The sequence below is a fragment of the Blennius ocellaris genome, assembly GCF_963422515.1.
Source record: "Blennius ocellaris genome assembly, chromosome: 16".
NCBI lineage: Eukaryota > Metazoa > Chordata > Actinopteri > Blenniiformes > Blenniidae > Blennius > Blennius ocellaris.
In genome coordinates, this window is record NC_137665.1 from 7,527,757 (window position 1) to 7,549,305 (window position 21,549).

At 40.6% G+C, this 21,549-nt stretch overlaps 1 protein-coding gene across 1 annotated transcript in view; it reads left to right on the forward strand.

Moving 5' to 3' along the window:
• The first annotated feature begins 1,459 nt into the window (after window positions 1–1,459).
• The window catches only part of LOC308141788 (myocardin-related transcription factor A-like), a 28,259-nt gene continuing 8,169 nt past the window's right edge, over window positions 1,460–21,549 (forward strand). The window contains exons 1-12 of the mRNA XM_080512008.1: window positions 1,460–1,935; window positions 7,631–7,696; window positions 14,920–14,975; window positions 15,674–15,749; window positions 15,874–16,035; window positions 18,638–18,804; window positions 18,904–19,020; window positions 19,652–19,705; window positions 19,801–19,994; window positions 20,173–20,374; window positions 20,855–21,107; window positions 21,225–21,376. Coding sequence (XP_080368134.1) covers window positions 1,806–1,935; window positions 7,631–7,696; window positions 14,920–14,975; window positions 15,674–15,749; window positions 15,874–16,035; window positions 18,638–18,804; window positions 18,904–19,020; window positions 19,652–19,705; window positions 19,801–19,994; window positions 20,173–20,374; window positions 20,855–21,107; window positions 21,225–21,376 — 1,629 coding nt within the window. The 5' untranslated portion in view covers window positions 1,460–1,805. The remainder of the gene's footprint in view (window positions 1,936–7,630; window positions 7,697–14,919; window positions 14,976–15,673; window positions 15,750–15,873; window positions 16,036–18,637; window positions 18,805–18,903; window positions 19,021–19,651; window positions 19,706–19,800; window positions 19,995–20,172; window positions 20,375–20,854; window positions 21,108–21,224; window positions 21,377–21,549) is intronic.

A 21,549-nucleotide genomic window follows, 5' to 3' on the forward strand; every position in this document is an offset into this window, starting at 1 on the left:
TTCAAGCATTGCAGTGGGGGCCTTATCTGAAGGAATAGTGGATCAGAGACCTGATTCGCTTTCCTCTCTACTGCCAGACTGAGGCGTTTTTAGCCTGGAGACAGCACCTCTTGCATATTAAAACCTTCTCTAACAAGAACCTGCATACAGATGTATCGTCTGTTGGATATCACACAGATTCCTGGCTGTTTTCAGGAATAGAAGTGCAGTTTTACCGAAATGAGCTACAGCAGCATGGTTTTGGTACAAGCCTTTTCTCTGTTCTTTGATCATTGAAGCATTGCTGCTGACGCTTCAGGGTTTGTCATGATCATAATGCAAACATGACAAGCACCACTGGTTACCTGTAATGCTGACTGACAGATGAGAAAAAGGGCTGCATATATTTTTTCTTCTTTTTTGTCACCTTGAAACGGTCCTCTCTCAACTTTTAGCGTCATGTTACATTATGCGATGTCACTATGGACAGCATGTTAATAATGGAGATGACTGAAACTGTCAGGGGAGGGGAACAGCCGTTTTAAACCGCTGTGCAGGCAAAAGGAGGAGACTGAAGTGATGAAGGAAAGAGGAGCAAAAAGCAAAAAACAAACAAACCTGCATGCAGGTATATATGCTTTGCGGGAATCCAATTACATTTGCAGGTATACGTTGAGCTTTGCAGCCACATGACAATCCCCCAACTCACAACAAGATTAGTTAAATTCTTGGCTCGGTGGGCTTTTTGTTTCGTGTCCTACTGATGTATTTGAGAGTAATTGTTGATTCTAAAATAGCCCATAGGTGTGACTGTGTGTGTCCAGGGTGTACCCTGCATTCACTCACAGTCAACTCAGATTGGCTCCAGCCCTCCGCAAAGGTTTACAATATGGATGCACTGATACCAATACCAGTGTTGAGTATCGGGTCCGATACTGGACAGAGTACTTGTTACTATGAAAAAGCTTCCCCGATACGTCTGGGTGAGAATGTGACGTCATGAGAAGGAGGCTTAAGATAGTACAATATGGGCAACAAGGAATATATGAATATAATAACATATATTACAAAGGATATAAGATAATACAAATATATAAATACAAGAAAATCAAAAGACAGTTGAAATAAGAGAAAAGACCATAGATCACATCAACGTGTGGAAAAATAGAACATGTCAAATAACAGCCAGGAAACAGAAAACGACAGCAGGTGTGCAGAGCGAAAGCAGGCATTTTGTTGTACGCGTGTGATTATTTCAGGCCAGAGCGGCATGGGTGGACGAAGGTGATCACACAGGTGCGTTTTACTGAGACCCAGATCAGAAGTGCTAAGTGCGAAGAATTTGCTCCGCAGAATGTGCATGTGTGTGTGTTCATGTGCGCCTGTTTGTGTCCGTCAGCGGCTGAGCGACTGAGGACAGCAACAGCTGCGACAGACTGCTCAATCGCAGACACACTAACACACACCTCCTCCTCAGTCCTGAAGCAAGAAGTAGAACAGGAGAAGCTCCAGTAAAGCCGTGTTCATCGTTTATTAGACTACTGTTGAGATGACTATTTGCTTATGATCATCTTCATGAAGTCCGGCAGATGACTTCCTCTTGCTTTAATTCATTTTTTTAATGGAGATGGAGTGCCCTTTATTTTCATAACAAAAACATATTTTTTTTTTTTCTGCATGGAATGTTGGTGTCCTCTTTCATGGATGTACACTTTTGTGAGGACAGAACAATCCGGGACGACTCCGCAACAAGTCAAGCTTTTTCTCTGTGCATTTATTCTTTCCTGGTCGACTCTGAATAACTTTCTCGTTTGATTGTCCTCGCCATGCTGGAGCACCTGCCATGTGTCCGCATTAACCCTGCCCACTTCAGGCCACAGCCAATCGGCGGCAACATGGACGAGCGAGCTATACGGTTTGAATTAGAGCGTCAGGCCTGTCAGAGTCTCAGACAAGGTGGGCTGCCTGTTGTGTGTCATGCTTCACACATTATGTGACGGTTTTAAAATATACATAGCTAATTGATTTAATGCTTTGATTGCAAGTGTTTTTTTTTTTTAATGAAGCAATGTGGTAAACCTGCTGAAAAGTACATCAGCTGTTTTAAATGTGCAGCTCTTCCTCAAACTATCGCCCTGGTTTATTTTCTGGACTTGAAGTGTTAAGTGGATCAAATACTCTACAAGTGGCCGTATTACAGTTGGGTCTCAGCCAGCCTGGGCACAGCGTACTCGGCTGTGAGTCCATGAACTCAGCAACCTGTTGACCGTAGCGGCATGGGCCTTAAACTGAAGGAGCTGGAGTTGGACTGATTTAGGAGAGTACAAACTCTTGAGGCCTGCAGAAAAAGAAAAAAAAATCCAGTCTGCATACACATAGCCAAGCTCTGAAAAATAAGATTATTTTCTGCAAAAGGTATGCTTTCATACAACAACTTATTACAATTTGTGGGAAAATATAAGAAACTGTGTAGTTATAGTCAAGAGGATATACTGATCTGCTTCTTTCTTTCTCTCTTCTACAATATACTGGGAGATAAATCCCATTAAAACAGTCATTTCTGTCTTTGCATGTGTGTGCGACTGTGTGTGGTGTTGGCAGTTTACAGTAATGTTCCTCTTAATTCAACGGCTTGGTGGGGTTGGGGGAGATTGGGTTCCAAGAGGTTACGGCATGGATACAAATAGAAAACTGAGAGGGGGAGAAATAGTCAGAGGGGAGGGGAGACAGGAGGATCATGCGTTCATGGAGGAAAGAGAGAGCTCAAAGTACAGTAAACAACATTACAGTATGAAAAGGACTCTGGAAAGAAGTGCCTGGCAAATTCTGAGGAAAGGGGACTGAGTTTCAATGAGTGTTTGAGGGTTGCTCTTTGCGAGGCTTAGTTCTCTGTCCGAGAATTGATACATGAAATCTGACAAATATCAGAAAAAAAAACTACTGTTTGATAGAAAACATCTCATCTCTCAGTTATACTGTAAAATTAAAGCATTTGAAATACCAGTAATGGCTGATTAGGTAGTTCTGCTTTACAAGTGTCTTGTAAGAGTCTTCATTGAGATGTTCAATGTGCAGCCTCAGGGCAAACAAAGCCTCAGGCCCTTCAGACTTGTTCCTGAACCCTGACTGGTGAATTGGATTCAGATCTGAAGGAGCCCATTTGAGTCCAGGAAACTCATAGTGATATTGAAGTAGCAAGTTTAAACCTTTTGTGAAAATTGTGTTATTCTGAAGAGTAGTCATGAAGAGATGGACATGTTCATCAGCAATAGGCAGAAAGTCTGTGCCATTTAAACAACACTCAGTCGGCACCAAAGTTCTTTGGTAAATATCTTTCACACAATCACAGCCTGAAATATTGTTTGTGGAGGAATACTTCATGAAGGTACAATTTATTAAATGCTATTTTTGACATTTTTTTTAATCCAGTCAAAAGCAGAAACTAATTCTGATTTCACCAGAAAACATTATTTTAACCATCGATTGTCAAGTTTTGGTGATCCTGTGTAAATTGTAGGGCCCGTCTTCTATTACTACCTGCCTGACACCCACTGTGCTCTTGCATTTGTTTGGACACCATTTGGAGCAAGCTAGGGTTCAGTTTGTTTCCTATAGCGAGATATGTACCGACAGAACCAGTGATCAAACCGCTACTCACGCGATTAGTTGGAATCCAACTGAGTCTACCAGAGGACATACAACCAACCCCAAAACATTACTGCCTTATTTTCCTGTAAGTGTCGCTAAAAAAGAAACAATATCATAAAGTTGCAGTGTATTATTTGATCACAAACCTGCATTTCAGCTGGACCTCAATAGTGCATTCAGCCACTTCACCTGTTGGCTCACACATTACACATACCCTCACCTTTAGAAATGGCTGCCATGCGAGGTGCTCACACACCGCTGAAAGCAACTTTGTTGTCTGGATCACTACGACACATAAACAAGGTGACAAGGGGGCTTCAAGTACCATCCTTGGAATTGAAACTGAAACATTTCCACATGTTGGCCAAATGGCCCATATCTTACAAGATCCTTTTCATAATTGCTCTTATTTTGGATAAAATGTTGTTGAATAAAAGAACACTTGCTGTTATTGCAGTGGCATTTCAGCAATGAGCTCTTTCCGAGAATAGATTCTGTATCAGCACATTGCCTCATTTTCCTGTCATCTGTGGGCACAAATCATCTGCCTCGAAAACAAGTGTGTGTGTGTGTGTGTGTACAACATGTGCGTGCATCTCTTTATGTACCCACACAAGTGTTGAAAAATATTATGCGCTATTGTAATTAGTATCTGTGTTAGTGTTTGTTTTCTTAGTCTCCCAGCAGGAGCCAGTTAAATCTTTTCTGCTGCCGGGAGGAGAAACTGCACCATCCTGCATCATCCACATCCCCGACACAGAAATCAAAGGAATACGAATGTTTTTATCTCGGGGCGACTGTGGGACACACGCAGAAAGTGTCTGTGGATTCTGCTCGTGATAGGCCACAGTGGTAGAGGCTGCTATTATTATTTTTCAATGCAGAAAATAGAAAATAAGGCAAGGCGTGCGCACCTGTACACGTCTACTGCAGTACAGGGAAAGCAAAACCTTTAAAGTATGATAACAGATTGTAGCCTCCATGTATGCTTGAGCTAATAATAAAAGGAGGCAAACACGTGAAAAGGTATAAGCTTTTCCTTTGGTTGCTTTATAATAGCGGCATGAAAAAGAGGAATAAATAAAGGATAGTGCTGACACAAGGGAAACCATGTCAAAAGAAGATGAGCGTGTTTTGGTTGATGGAGAATAATGTTGAACTGTGTGGAGGTGGGTCAGAGTGGAAAGAAGGCGGCGTTTGTTTAGCTTGACAGTACTTGTTACATCATGACAAAACCTTGTGATTTCAGCTATCTGACATGCTCCTAATCTACTGTAAAAGTAACTGACCTGTTAGTATGAAAATAAGGATTTATATGCAACTATTTTTCATCGAAATGAATGACCATTGTCAGTGGTCATCAGTCCAAGAGACGCCACCCTCTGATAGCTACAGTGGGCAGGCCATCAAAGGCATCACGAGGGAGTCTGTTTTTCCCCCACAGTCTCTTGTGTTCTTCTTTTTTAATGTGATTACATAAATGTGGTAAGAACAACATGTTTCATTGCACAATGAGTATTTTCATGGTGTGTGTATGGCGATGCTGGCTGCGTGATGTGTCGAAACATCAAGGACAATACAAAGTCACAGTGTTGCGGCTATTGCAGGAGCTGGATGATACATGGCGCCTAATTTTACTTTTCCTCATTTTGTTCAACGGAGAGTAATACCTCGAGGGACACCACAAGCAAACAGGGGTATTCAAATGAGTGTTATGCATGAATTAGGCCCTATTCATACCAAAACGATTCATTGGAAATGGCTCTGGAGTAATTGAAGGGAGCGGCTTCCACTGCTGCTGCATGTGTGTGTGTGTGTGTGTGTGTGAGAACATAAATTTAAGTTTTTGCCTATTTTTATATATGTAACCTTTTTGCAAACCAGGCCCATTGTGAAGATAAGTACCAGTTTCGTGTTGGGTGCTGCGTTAAAACCGTCTGCATTTCTATTTGTTGGTGAGAGGCGTAGATGATACACGTGAAGTGCGTCAGTGTCGTCTGACACACTTTGTTCCGACACTGATCAGAAAACTACTGTCGGCTGTCATTCGCACCGCTGTGACATCAGCTGTCCGAGAGCCAGTCTCACTGTAGTCTACAACACCACAGATTTCAAGCACAGAGTCACAATTTAATGGGATTTTCTGTGTTAGTATGATTATTTCTATTCTCTATTTCTTCCTTGTCATTTGTATGTTGGTACCTTTTTGTTGTCTTTCGTAAGAGTGGCTGACATCCGACAATTGACAACATGTTGATTTATTTATTTACATTGTTACATTACTGTGTGTGTGTGTGTGTGTGTGTGTGTGTGTGTGTGTGTGTGTGTGTGTGTGTGTGTGTGTGTGTGTGTGTGTGTGTGTGTGTGTGTGTGTGTGTGTGTGTGTGTGCGTGTGTTTGTGTGTTTATCTCCGGGTCCTTTGGATTTACTGCCACTATCTCAAAACTCAAAATATTTGTGGTCGAGTCTAAATTGCCCCATGACTTCAACTCAGTTTGTCCTGTGATAGACTGGAAACCTGTCCAGAATGCATTTCACACCCTTCACCCACAGTCAGGTGGGATTGACTCAAATTTCCACAACGATCAATGAAGTATCTGTCTATATAGTTGATGAAAGCCTTCTGAGCTGCTTATGATGCAGAGGTGGTTCCTCATATCAATGGATCGATGATCGAAATAAATACTGACAGCAGACATTTAACTAAATTGCTCCAGTTATTATTATTATTATAATATTTTTTTTATAGCATCTAATTAAATTTTGTACTTTGAAAGCATTTCAAAAATGCTGACTTGCTGTTTTCGTAATCAGTTTATAACCTATTTATTCTGGGAACCTTAATTTAAGTGCAGTTTGATTGGTTTATTCCGTGAGCGTTCATTACTTGGCCGCTGATCAGGTATCACCCCCACCCCCCACGGTAAAGAAACACTTGGAGGAAAGATGAACTGGAGTTTGAATGTCACTGAGGCGATCGACTTCAGCCCGGAGGGTACAGCAGTAAATTATGACTTTATGGATTTGTCCTTTCACATCACTGATCAGACATAATGACCCATCAATGAGCTTTGGGGCTCCTTTTTCTTCTTCTTTTTCTAGCATTAACAGCAAAAATACAGAATTACACACTTAATGGTGCATCTTGAGAAAATTGGGAACTGAATGTTACCAGTTAAAAACACAAATATTTAACTGTACAGCAAGGTCATCCGGTTAGTTTTTATGTTGTTACTGCTAGACAAAGCTTATCGTCCACTGTCCACCGCAGCCTCGATTCCAAAAAGCTGAATTGTGAGTTACTATCATAAGTGCAGATGGTCAGGGTGTGTGAAAACGACCTCGCTCCCCCGAATGTTTCCAGATGCTTCTTTTTATTGCACTTCAGTGCTAAATTCATGATGTAGATGAAACTACCGATGTGCACATCATCTCCAAGGTTTCAGTCATCAAATAGATTTCGCTGACAGGTTTTCAAAAAAAACAAAAAACAAACAAAAAAAACACGTCGGTGGGTCAGTACAAGGTATATACTGTAACTTTACAGTTGTGGGATGATTAAGTGATTTGTATTTGACAAATTCATTATTTAAACATTTTTTAAACATTTGACACTCTGTAATGGGAAACTGAGGTTCATGTGCTGCCTCTTTATGAAAAAAATGCGAAACAGGAAACTGCGAGTTTGTGTGTCTGTATGCATGTGATTGACTTCTCGGTATGTATCAAGTGACACAACTTTTCTGTCTTCTCACAGAAAATCCTTCATTAGCAGTTAACAGAGCAGATTCAAATCCATAGCTAGATTTAACTGTACAAGATTGTGACAAACAAACATTTCATATCCTTCTTTTGTAGATATTTTGAAACATGCACCTAAATTTGAGTACTTTCTGGTTTTCTGATTGAGGTCGAGATAATGCAAAGCCTGCGAAGTGAAGAGCTCCACTTATTCTGCACCCACTGACTTTCCTGCCTTTGTTTTCTTGCATGTGTCGTTCAGTTCTCCAGCTGAAGTTGCAGCAGAGGAGATCCAGAGAGGAGCTGGCGAACCAGGGGATCATGCCACGTAAGTGCACCATATGTTCACTAACGTGCAACTAATGCAGACTATTCAAACCACGTGTTAGGACTGATCCAATCGTAAAAAACTGACTCAAACATTCTGTGGCAGCCATACAGTAATTGCCATGACTCTTACTTACACACAGCTTAGGCATAATGAAACATATCCAACCATATTAAATGAGGTGAAATGTGCCCAGCATATTATTTTCAAATGATACAAGCTCAAGAAAAGTGTTTCCAGCTTTTCTCTACATCCCAAGGCACAGTTGCCAGTAGTAATTATGGAACAGTTTTGTCTTTTGAATGGTGCCCCTTCTGTCCTACAGCCTTGGGCAGTGTAGTTAGATGGCTTGCAAACACGCAGATTTGTACATCCTGTACAAAAAATGCTGTTGTTCTACACACACAAAAATATAAATCAAACTTAGAGACTAATGCTCACTCACTACAGTACATCAATTTTATTTGTAGAGCACATTTCAATAATAAGGCAATTCAACATGTATTGCATCTTCAAACATGAAATATACAAAAAACTATAATAAATAATTGCAAATGAGCTGAATGGTTCATAACATAACAGAAGATCAGACTTTTGTACTGGACCTAAACCATTCTGAGCTATGTAGAAAATTAATTTTATTGGAAAAGATGGTGAAGACAAAAGCATTAAAACCTTGACATCAAAGCAACACAACAATCCATAAAATACAAAATCATAAATAATTTAGAATCGAACAAATACAATTAGATTCACGGCACAAATGACTATAAATGAAACAAAGTACACAGCAAAACAAGAAGAGTTCATGTTTTGATCATTAACTCCATTGACGACATTAGTTGTAACTGCTGCAGTCGGTTTTGGCATTTAAGCTTGAGTTGAGTGTCGCGTGTCCGTTTCGTCAGATGGAGGTTTCTCATTCAGCCGGCGCTGTGAGAATCTGTCGTGGTACTTGGAACGAAGCCTTGTGAAACCACAACAGCTTCTGAAGTGATTTGGCTTATGTTAGTAGCGTCACCCGAGAGAGACGGAAGTTTCAGTCGACAAGTAATGTTGAATCAAGGTCACGCTTCAACTGCCGCGGTGAACAACCGGTAATGAGTTCATACTGGATTGAGAGATTTCTCCCTGTCTAAAATCAAACTCAGTGTATTGATGGTCTCACTAACCAAAGGGTAAGAGCTGCTTATTATGCTTTTGGCTTTATTCCTCTTTTAACTCATTTAATACATGTCTCAACTAAAGTTTCATTTTAAGACGGTTTTGCACATGCTCACCTGTGTATTACAAGTTCTGCATAAACTTCTCCATATGATGAAAAAATACATGAGCTGCAAATTGAAGCTCATAATGACACTTTTTATGTGTTGGGTGACTCACTTTAGCACAGTACCAAAGTTTATAATGACAAAGTTTGCGTTTCATACTTTGCTTCTGACTGCTGGTTTCAGAATGCATTATCAGAACCCATTCATTCTCACATTTTCTCACAGAGTCACACAGGAAGTGTTTTGTGCTTCTCTGCAAGTATTTTGTATCGCTATCTATTCATGTGGTCAATGCTTGATTCAGCAGGCTGAAAACCGATAACGTGGGCTTCGTTTTAATACAGTCAATTCACTGTCACAAAGACGGATATTCTGCATAAGAAATCCATAAACACATTGTATCTCTTCATGGTTTTCATATTCTATAATAAAATAGCCAGGTCTTATCTTTATGAAGCAGACAGCATTAATAATAAGCACCCGGGCCCGTAAAACCTAAGGAGCTACTCTGAAAAGAAATGATGCACAATAAATGTTACCTGTGTAAACAACAAGGAGAACTATGGTATTGTTGAGCTTCTCATTATTAGTGTGCTGAGCATGTAGTTCATATGTCTGAGAGAGGCTGTAGCCAGAGGACTTAAGAATTTCCACTGTTCATATCTGTCTTGACTTGAATTGTTTCTGCCCTGCCTCTTTGTCGAAACCAATGATAATCAGCATGTTCTGTTCACATGGTTTCATACAATTAGCCCATTAACCAAGCGCTTGCCGCTTCATTAGACGCTTGCGTTGACCTTGTGCTGAATTACAGTATATTGCTTTCGAGCTTTTGCACAGAGATATGAATACTGCTTAAAGGAAATCCTTCATGCACCCTAAAAACTGCTGCTAACAAGAACCTGCTGTTTTTTAATGGACTAGTGCAGAGTCAGAAACACTTCAGCGACCAAAGCCTCATTTACTGATATTCCAAATGAAAAATTGCATCATTATACTGATAGTGTTTGAGCTTTTTGTTCAATTTAATAACACAGAGTTTGAGGTGCTGGTGAAGGAAGAAAAAGAGATGATCTATCACAATGTCTGGGCTGTTGGAAAAACAACAAAATATATTACAAATTATATTAAAAAATGTCAAATAAAATCTCTTTAGATAAAAACTGATGGGGACCTTGCAGCACAATAATAGCGGCCATCTTACTATAAGGGGAGCCAGCTTGATGTGCTAAATACCAATGCAATCATGAACAACACAAGTGTGTTTCAACATGTTTGATCAGATTGCATGTGATAAATGAATTTATTAGCATATATTCCTCCTCATATTTTCTCGTAGAAGGCTAGATTTTAGATAATCATCAGGGCAAAAGTGCTAAATGGATCGTCTCTCAGATGTAATCCTCCCCAATTAGTAAATCAGCTTCCATGTGTTTGGATGTGATACCAATTTTGTTACACAGGCATACTTTTTGTTTTGTTAAACCCCAGCAGGGTTAAATTCAACATGTTAATGATTGTTTTTGGCCCAAAAACTTATAATCAGCTTGTATTTGTTAGATGCTACTTAAATGATAACCCTAACTCGGATAAAGCATGTATAGAACATGACCGACAACTGATTTGGCTTGAAGCTAATAGTTGTGTCAAATAGCAATATCTTGCTCATTCAGGCAAAAATCCATGATTGTCATTGAATGAAAAGTCAAACATTATTATCATCTAATGCAGGGCAGTTATTGTGGCAAACTGTAGTTCTATTGATAAGTACTGATCTATTGCTGCACTCCAGTTCCACAACACTGCAAACTATAACCTCCAAAATGAGCACAAAGTTAAATTAAAGCGTCAATGGTGAGCTCAAGCAGAACTGAACATTGTAAAGGTCCACTTTGCCGCATATTTTATGGCACTGGATTATAAACCCTATTAAAGAGGCTCGTGAGTATATGGGACAGGATCTTATGGTGGGTTGGTTTGTAGAATTTAAAAAGGTTTTAATAGCCACTTGATATTTTAGGTTCGTTAATGCTGCATACCATGGCCTCATTAATGAAGGACGATCAATATACAGCTCCAGTCTGTGATGGAGTCAGGAAGCAGTTTGAGGACGAACAACACAGCTCTTTGATTTTTTTTTAATCTCTTTATTATTCATCATTATTCATCTCCTTCTCTTCATGTCTTTGTCCATCCTCTTCCTCCTGCTTCAACCTAATCTCTGTAACTTCTTTCCGAATGTCACATTAGACCTTTCATTCTAATTACTCAGATATTTCCCTTTTTTTTTTTTATTCGACACTTTCCAAGAGCGTATCCAGGGTTCTCAGTTTCACTCTCGTTCCATCATTCCCTCTGCTTTTGTTCCACTAGTCATTTCAATCTACTTAGCTGTCAAAGAAGTTATCATAACATCACTTTCTCTTAATGTCTTTTGTAAATTCATCAGATTAGACTTGGTCGGATTTCAACTGTATAATCAGTAGAAAGCACTTGGCCTGTCGTGGTTAAGGTCTGACTAACCCTCCCTCCACTTTACCCTCTTCATCCCATCAAACCTAATAATATTTCAGTCGTTAAAAAATATTTTTATTCTCTTACACAGTGTTTTAAAATAATTTTTCTCTCTACAGTATTTTCCTCAACTTCTAACATGCTTTTCTCTTTTTTGGGGTATAATTCTTCATTTACTTTACTTGTATAGTTTAGAATAATGAACTATAATAATAAATATGTCATCATACTCATTGGTTTCTGTGGGCACACGACTGACTGCTAAAGGCCATGGTGTGCAAAAGGGGATTCAGTCAGTATATAAAAAGCACAATGTGTGATATCTTGCTAAGTTTTTTTATTTATTTTATTTTTATACTTCTCAGAAAAACATGTACATTATAAATAGATGGGGAGAAAATAAATGGGTCAGTTTACACTCACCGGCACGTGGATATCAGGTTAGTTCCTTTAGATCTTAAAGGAACAGCAACACATTTTCGTTTTTTGTTAACCTGTCTGACAAAGCTCAGCTGACAGGATCAATAATTCTCAGCTTTACAGATATTCTACAAGAGCGAAGTGTGTTCACAAAGATAAAAGGAAAACCAATGGACTGGTGGGGAAAATATTCAAACTTCACACAGAAAGATGCCCAGTTATATAAATATCACCTTGCAGTCATGAATTAAATTCAATATTTTCTTAACAAATCATCAATGAGCACCTAAAAGTTGCAGTTGCATTAAGAGATCACTTAGACAATAAATAACCTTCACAACTCAGGGCAAAGGGAATGATCACTGATTCATCGTGTGACCTGTTTGCAGAGTGGGCCTGACAAAATACAAACAGAAAGGAATTGTGCAACCATGAAAAACAGGAAAGCATAAACACAAGCCGATAACGCTCAAGAAAAAAACACAAGTCAGCAGCAGACTGAAACAAAAAAGACAGTCACAGCCAGAGGAAGTGACGCTGCTCTTTGTTTGCTAAGTTTAAAGATGGGGAATGTTGGTAAGCTTTAACATGGTGGCGAGAAGCCACTCATGCACATAATAGGGTCTTTTCTCTCTGACCCCTTCCTACCACTCTCTATTTCCTCCTCTATATTTGCCCCTCGGTCTGTTGTTCCATTTTTCTTCCAGCTGCCTCTCCTCATTTATCTTCTCTCCACTTCTTCCCTCCATCTGTTTTACGATTCTGCATCTTCTTCCTCTCTATTTCCAGCTTTCCACTTTCATAAACCCCCCCAGTCTGTACCCATCCATCCATCCCTCCCTCCCTCCCTCCCTTCCTTCCTCTCTCCATCCTTCGTTTCCAATGCAATTGACTGACAGGCAGGTTCACACACCCTCGAGGAGGCCACATAGCCCCCCTTGTGGAAGGGTGAAAGGTCTAAGAGGGCTCATGTCCTCAGGGTGTACTAGAGCGAGTGTGCACCAGCAGTGTGACAGTGCTCAGTGACGTGAACTGAGGCTTGTGCAGGTACCAGCAGTGTTGCCCCAGGGTTGCTAATCCAGTCATACCATTGTGTGCGTATATGTACAGTGCAGTGAGATAGCTACACATTGTCTGCTGTGTTGGCTGTAGTGCGTCGGATTTAGAATTACATTGTGATATTTAAAATAATCCTTTGCTTTTGTTTTGCATCTCATACATGCTCATTGCATCCAATAATGTTGTTAGCTTGTGTGTCTGATTAGGATTAAAACAAGGCAAATGTGCGGAAGTTGAGTAGAGGAAACAAAAAAGGTTATAATTTGCACTGTTCTCGCTCAACATGGCCACACATTATCCGCTTAGTCACCCTCTCTCTTCTCCTCCAGTGTGCTGGCAAAGATCCAAAACACACAGAAATTACACTGTTTGAGCAGTGTGCACATCCTGCATGTACAATAAAGTGTAAATAAAGCAAGATGTGTCCCATGTCTCTACAAAGTAGCCTTTGAAGAATAGCACTGCAATCTCTTTTCTTCTACGAGCTTCATGAGTTCGTCCCCTGGAGCTTTTTCCCCGCACTCTTTAATGCCAGGTAATTTCTGGCTACGTTTCCTTCACTCAGGGGTCCGACTCATCCCAAACTATTTCAAATGGGCTTATGTGCTTTGGGTCAGATTCCTGTTAAAAAACAAGGGGTGGTCGAACAGAGTGCAAACCAGATGGGATGGTGCGTCTCGGCTGAATGTTTCGGTCACCATACTGCTGAAGTGTTGCCCTGAATTCTCAATAAACTGGCAGAGAAACACCCCTCACACACTCCACCACAGCTCCTCCTTCGTGCTTCGCAGTATGAAACCACACATGCCGATACCATCTGCTTGCTTTATCTGCGTCTCAATTTCTTGGGTTTCTTGTGTGAAGCAGCTCTGGTCTCACTATAATATTGATATAACTTTGTCCAATCTTTTCTGTAGCAACACATTCATGTGGGTTTGATCCACAGGGAGTGGATGTCAAGATGTGTCTGTTTTTGCAGACTTTCGTTGCACATCAGCTCTGAACTCTTAACCTGAGCTGTCATTATTTGGTGATTTCCTGGGTCAATGAACTTCCCTGCAGCAGACTGAACTCTGGGACTTCTTTGCCTGGGGTGCTCCTCATATTTCATCATAACCTTTGATGAGCTACCAAATTCTTCTAATGTTTCTGACACATTATAGACTGGCATTTACTTTCATGTCTTGAAGTGAATAAATATTACAGGATGCAAAATGCTAATGTGCCCACACCATTCACCTTAGTATTCTTAATAATGAAGGTTTAACACAATTATAATTGATGATTATAATAATTCATTATATACTATTTGCATAATTATGCATTTTTCCATGAGGCAAGCAAGATAAATGTAAATTTGACAAAATACCACCGTATTTGCAAAGGGTTGAACGTTTCAGAAATCCACTTTTAAGATTCTTTATTTTATATTTTCAGTGTTTACCAGTACAAATCCCATAATTGCCAAAAATAGCATAATTTTTGAAAAAACTGGGAGCTGAAAATGTTTCTGACAGCAGTTATCTCAAAAATTGCCCCGAGTTCCAAGAGATACTGACTGCAGATGTTGAACAGTTTATACAAATCCCTCCACAGATGATGAGCTCCTTGCGATCAAGCCCTTAAATCCAATTTGTCCTTGACTTTGTGATTTCTACTCTTTCACGGCAGCTCTTTTCAGGACCATTGCCTAGTCTATTATGCATTTCAGGTGACCCTGCTCACAAGCATCAGCTTGTTCTCGAGGACTGAGGATGTACTCCACTAATACTAAGACTAAGACTCAGAAAAAGCAATTATTGTCACTATCAATAAACATTTTAACACTAAAGGGAGTGAAAGAGCAAAGAGTCGTTCGGAGCTCTTTTGCCTTCACCAGTTGCATGAATAGACACGCTGCAATGTTGACGTCCTGTCTTTTCTCTCCATCTCTGCTCTTCGCTCTATTTATTCTTCAAGCACTGAAAAGTTCAGCTGCCTTCCACGAACAGAGACGGAGCTTGGAGCGAGCACGGGTGAGTATGCCAACCTCACATCAGACATCAGATTTAGATCTGGCTGGTTCTAGTAAATTTCTCTTGAGGAGGCATTATGTATATTATTACTCCTGAATGTTCATGCAGGATCAGAGTCTTGTGCACAAAAGAAGAATGCACTTAGTGGACAGTTCTTGCAACTAAGAAGTGTTTATACCGTATTGTACCCACAATATATTGCAATTCTATCATGCCCCAAACATGTCCAATATAGATATCACAAAAGATTCAATAAACTGAGCTAAATTGTGTGCATTTATGTTTGGCCAATGAGATGGAGCACCACAGCCCTGGATGCCCACCCACAGGGGTAGATATGAGTGGCTGAGTAGAAGGCAGATAGTGGACGAGACGAAAGCATAAAGGAGCAGAAGAAAAAAGCTGTTACTTTGAAGAACAAATCTCAAAGCACAATTAAATTATCATCATCTACTTCAGTGGTTTAATTGATCACAAATCAAACAGTTATCGTAACACTCAGCAATGTTATCGCTCATCCCTTGTTCACCTGATATCATGCAGTAGTCTTCTTCATTGTGGAGAGGGAGCACTTTGAATGGCAGCTCCATTACAGGCCGCTTTCAGACCATTAAGTGGTGGGAAAAGAAGTTAGCACGTACGGTGACAATCTTGACTGCAAGTGAATGACTGTGTTTCCTTCCTCTGTCTCTCTCCAGACAGAAGACTACCTCAAGAAGAAAATCAAGAGCCGACCAGAGAAATCTGAACTGATCAGGATGCACATCTTGGAGGGTAAAGCATCAAATAGTGCCCCCTTGTCTTTGGCGCTCAAGGCACATTGCACACATCCGTGAGATGGTTGCAATCTGGGTAATTATTCGTGATTTCCCTGATTGCTTTGTGTGTGTATTTGCAGAATCCCCAGCAGAGCCTTTACTTCAGGCCAAGCAGCTTCAGCTGAAGAGAGCTCGCCTTGTTGACAACTTAAACGATAAGATCGCCCATCGGCCCGGCCCCATGGAGCTGATACACAAAAACATCCTGCCTGTCCACTCCAGCATTAAACAAGCCATCACGGGTGAGCCAGTGTTTAGATAATTGTACTCTCATGAAAATAAATATTAAATATTAATTATTTAGACGAAGTTTTTCACTCCATCAAACTACTAAATTAACCCTTTCTTGTTGTCTTCAGCAGGACATCTGAGAAGTACTCTTATAATGAATTCTCTGTTTGTGCAGGCAGTTAGAAGTCATCCCACAGATTCAGAGGTCATTGTGAACATATTCATGGAAGCTTAGCATCGCCTACAACCTCCCCAAAAAAGTTTTTAACAACATGTTTAATAATCAGTGTTGAATTATTCATAGGTGAATACAATGAAATCATCATAAAAGGATTTTTCTTGAATACAAAAAACGTCCCACTCCCACCATGTGATGCCAGTTGCACAATGAACACAGTCAATTATTTGATCACACGTTATATTTTAGTGCTTCCCTTTTAAAATAGTTTTGATTTGTTACAGCCATCAAAATAACAACGCTTACTATTGTTTTTCCAAAGGAAATCAAAATGCAGGGAATCACAGTAGCTTTCACAACAGTAAGTTTTTTGTTTCTACCTTCTAGTAGTCAAAAAAATCAAGTGTGCCATTATGTGTAATATTAATGGTGCACTTTATGGTGTTTGTATGCAAATAGAAGGGTTTACAATAAATTTTCATCAGCACACTAACAGTTTGAGGCTCATGACAGAATATTTCCCCCGGCCTCTTCCTCTTCCACTAAATATGAACATATCTCTCAGACACTCGAGCTGTACTTGTACATAATTACACACACATGCAATAAATGCTCAAAACAACAACAACCAAAAAGAAACTATATCATATTCAATATGTCAACACAAACTCTCCCACCAGAGGGGCATTCTCTTTGGGTTTAGAAAGGCTAAAGTGGGATATAGTGAACCACGTGCCGTCATCCTTGCTTGCCAGACAAGAGGTTCAAAACATTTCTTCCATTTTGCAATCACAAATAGCAGAAAACTCAATAATAGTCATTATTCTGTATTAAGAGACAACACGGAACAAAATAGCATAAAGTCACAGCAAATGACTTCATGCGTCAAAAGGGTAAAATAAACACACATACAGTATACTGTATATGTGTCCATATATATGTTCGATACTGTCAGAGTACAAGATTGGAGACAGTGGGTCCAGCCGTTTGACTGATGTGTTAGACTATGATTGTTGAAATTCAATAACAAAGGTGTCAGTGGATTATCCATCTCTGTCACTGCCACCCAGTAAACACAAATGCATTACCAGCACTGTGACCACAGAGTTACTGAAGGTTGACATGCAAAGACACAAGCATACAAAGCACAGCACAGCACAGCACAGCACAGCACAGCACAGCACACACACACACACACACACACACACACACACACACACACACACACACACACACACACACACACACACACACACACACACACACACACACACACACACACACACACACACACACACACACACACACACACACACACACACACACACACACACACACACACACACACACACGCGCATAGTTTAGTCCAGCACAGCTTGGCCCAGCAGTAGGTAAGGCATCACATTATTAGATCAGGGGGTACTAAATCAGCCCCATGTTGTGTTTTCATCACTTCCTGCTGATTGTAAATTAATGGCCAGCAGTGAATTCTACATAGCTGTCTGTTGCAGACTACAGCGGCTCCTGTAATTAAATAACACACATCTATGATCAAAAAGGAAAGAAGACTGTGCTGATCCCTAACAGGGCTCTTTATTCTTTAAATCCCTGTGAAGTCTTGTAAGCTTGCATAATAATGAAATGATTATATGATATGCCTGAGGGAATATTTAGCAGGAAGACCATGGCTTGGATTCACTGCTGTTCTTGAGGACATCTGAACCTTTCTAATGGTGGCTAATATTGAAAACCCAGTACTGAAGTTAATAAGTATTTGTGCAGCTTGTCTTTGCTTCATTTTCAGTCACAAGCTTTCATTGGGTGTTAATTAGTACAGCTATGTTAATTAGTTGCTTGCATTAATAATATTGTTGTTTTCACACCTACACAGAGAACTACAAAGTGTATTTGCTGCATTTATTGCTGAAATGATTCTCAGCATAACATCGTCCTGAGTAATCACACCATCTGTCTCATAATGAATGAAATGGCCCGCCCCGTTCGGCTTGGCTGAAAATAAACTTAGAAGAATAAAAACGATCGCCTGGATCGAGCTCCACTCATCAGGGCTGCACCACAGACAAAAGAGACACTATCATTTCAAACTGGCATCCATGTCACAGTGGCAGAGCATGACGCGCCGCAGCAACAATCTGTTTTTTTGGTGCGATAAAATAGCAGCGGCTGCCAGTGTTTATTTTGTGTTACATTTCATGTTGCTTGTCAGACATTAATGCAGGCATGCAGTCATGTGTAGCTCACACCTGTCCTAGAAGCAGCGGTGATAATGTGAAATGATCTGAGGGATGTACACAAGACAGACATTTAAACAAACATAGACAGAGGAATAAGAAAAGTATCTCGGGCAGATGCTTTTTGAAAAAAATAAAGATATTAGCTGATTTTGACCACATAACGTCCACTCCCTGTTTCAGAGACACAGTTTCCAAAGGCCTCAGGAGGGACCTCATCGTGTGATGAGGACAGTAATGCCAACCTGTCTCCAGGACAGCCAGCCAGTCAGGAGTGTCTTCTGGCCCTGGGACCCGAGGCCTCTCCAGCAGAGACTCTGGCTGGGAACAGCCTCCCTTCTCCTACACAGGTAGGAGCACTCCAGTGAAAAGGTTACACAGACTGGCCACCAATGTGCAGTGTTGTGTACCACCATGTTATCACTGAAAGATTTCATCTAATCTATCAGGTGCCGCCTCCAGCTCGCCCTCTTCCACTGCTCTCAGGTTCAGCCACTTCACTGAAGCTGACCAATGGAAAAACAGCAGCTTCGGTGCAGAGGATGCTTGCTCACACTCATGTCAAGGTGAATACCAACAATCACATGTGTTTTGATTCTTTAATTGTGGAATTAACAGAAGTAGAAAGAGTACTGAGATCATGTGCACAGGTACTATCACTGTCACACTGATTAAACATACTGTTGTTATTAAAACAATGCTGGTGTAAAAGTACAGACAACTCCTAAGTATTAGTAACATTTTCATCAAATTCCAGAAATGATAATATAGTGTACAAAAGAAGGTATAAAACCAACACATACATTTTCTCAGATAAAATAGTACTCATATGTGCTACAAAATGCACATCTAAAGGTAATATTCATTGACATTACCCAGTTTACACTTTCTTACTCACTGCTGGAGAGTCAAATTGTGAGCGAGCACAAGTCAGACAAGCATATATCAGCGCTCAAACTGGTAGATTTTTGAAAACATTTGTATTTTAAAACCATTGAACAAATCCACCATTAATTCTGAATTTTGGTTAAAGCTGGATTGGACACGAGTCTGGCAGGCCTTTGTACTATACTCGTTTTGCAGGTGGTGAAAAAAGTTTTCATGAGTGTAGAGTTTCTCATTCTGATATCAAATTCAACATTCTATTATACAAAGTGATGCTATCAATAATGTATGTCTTTTTTTTTTTTATCGCAGCCAAAGCCAAACTCTACACAGAAACACAAGAAAGCCAAAGACAACAAGCCAAAGGTAGGTCTATAAAACTCAAAAGACACACATCATTTTGTCATAGAGTGAGCCACGTATCTCTAACATTCTAATATTGCTGATGTGTGACCGTACAGGTGAAAAAATTAAAGTACCATCAGTACATCCCTCCTGACCAGAAGGGGGATAAAGAGCCTCCGCCCCATCTGGACTCATCTTATGCCAAGATCCTCCAACAGCAGCAGCTCTTCCTGCAGCTTCAGATCCTCAGTCAGCAGCAGCAGCAGCAGCAGCACTATAACTACCACACCATCCTGCCTGCACCGCCCAAGTGAGTAGCGAGTTTGCCCGGGTTTATGTACCTTGAATGAGCTCCAAGTTGATCTGAAAAGAACCCATTCCTGACAACAACTTACATGCATGCGTTCATTTAGAATATACAGTACATGGGAGAGACAAAAGAGTTTTGCGGACTGAATAAGTTGTTTGTTTGTCCTTCTCTCCAACAGGCCTCAGTCAGATCAGTCCTCCTCCTCTTCCTCCGCCTCCTCTTCCTCCTCTATATCCCCAACTACCTCGTCCTCTCCTCCTCAGCGTGCTGCTGCCCCTTCAACTAGTGTTTCCAACCAACAGGACCACAACTTTGGGAACAGTGCAGCTTCAGCTGGCACAAAACCAACATCCCTGCCTTCAAACCTGGATGAAATGAAGGTTAGTTGCACTTGTAACATTTACTTCCACATGAAGTGCTGTTGTAACGACACACAATAACTGAACACCTCACTCATGCAACAAAGCTGATTTAAAGCATCGGGTGAGGGCTCGGGACAATAATAGGCCTTTTTTCCGGACTTTGTTTTTCTATTGCCACACTCTACCAAAAAGTCTCAGCACTTTCAGACTTCAATATAACTGTTTACAAGCTGCCGAGTCAATGGACCAATGGGTTGTTTAAGCTTGTGAAAGATCTTAGAATTACCGTTATGTCTCTGTGAAGTGACCTACCCACTCAGAGCTGATACACGTGGAGACAGTGATGGATTATGCAGTCTTTTTGGGGTTTTTGTTTTGCTTTACTTTTCCTCCATCTGTCCTTTTCAATTTTTCTTTCATATGTATTCTGATGTCTCTGCCTTTACTCAATCTTCCTCACTTCAATCTTGATTTAGCTTCTACTCCATCTCCTGTCAGGTTGCAGAGCTGAAGTGTGAGCTGAAGCTGCGAAGCTTGCCTCTCTCCGGCACCAAGAACGGCCTCATCGAGAGGCTGAGGACCTACCAGGAGCTGAACGGAGGCAGTGACACTACCTTTTCTCCAACAGCAGGGGGTACCACAGGGCCAGGGGCTGAGGAAGCAGCAGAGTCCTCCAGAAGTGCTGCAGCCACCAATAAAAACGCATCATCACAGCAGAAGACTCTGTGCCATCACACATCTTTGCACACTGGTCAGTCGAAGATCAGCGCATGTGCTCAAAAAAAAAAAGCAAAAGAATACATAAACAGAGGACTATTGCACTGTTTTCTTCACATGACCTTCCCTCTACCTGAAACTTTCTTTGTAGCCGATGCCACTCCACCTGCAGCAACACCTAAGCAGCTCATGATTTGTGGTGGCGTGGCTGTTCCTCCGCCTGTCTCTCCCCTCACCCCCTCCAACCATTCACCAATGAGTCCAGAAGATGGCAGCTTTAGCAACAAACCCCTGGGAGGACTGGTCAGACATTTTTTTCCCCTTGTTGTTATGACCTAGATTTATATAACCTCAGAAATTCACTAAAACACAACACTTATCGTGACTATTATGTAGCCATTATGTGTTACATGTTTCTCTATAGTTCTTTTGAGGTTTATTTAACTCAACATTTTGCATTATCAAACAATATCGTT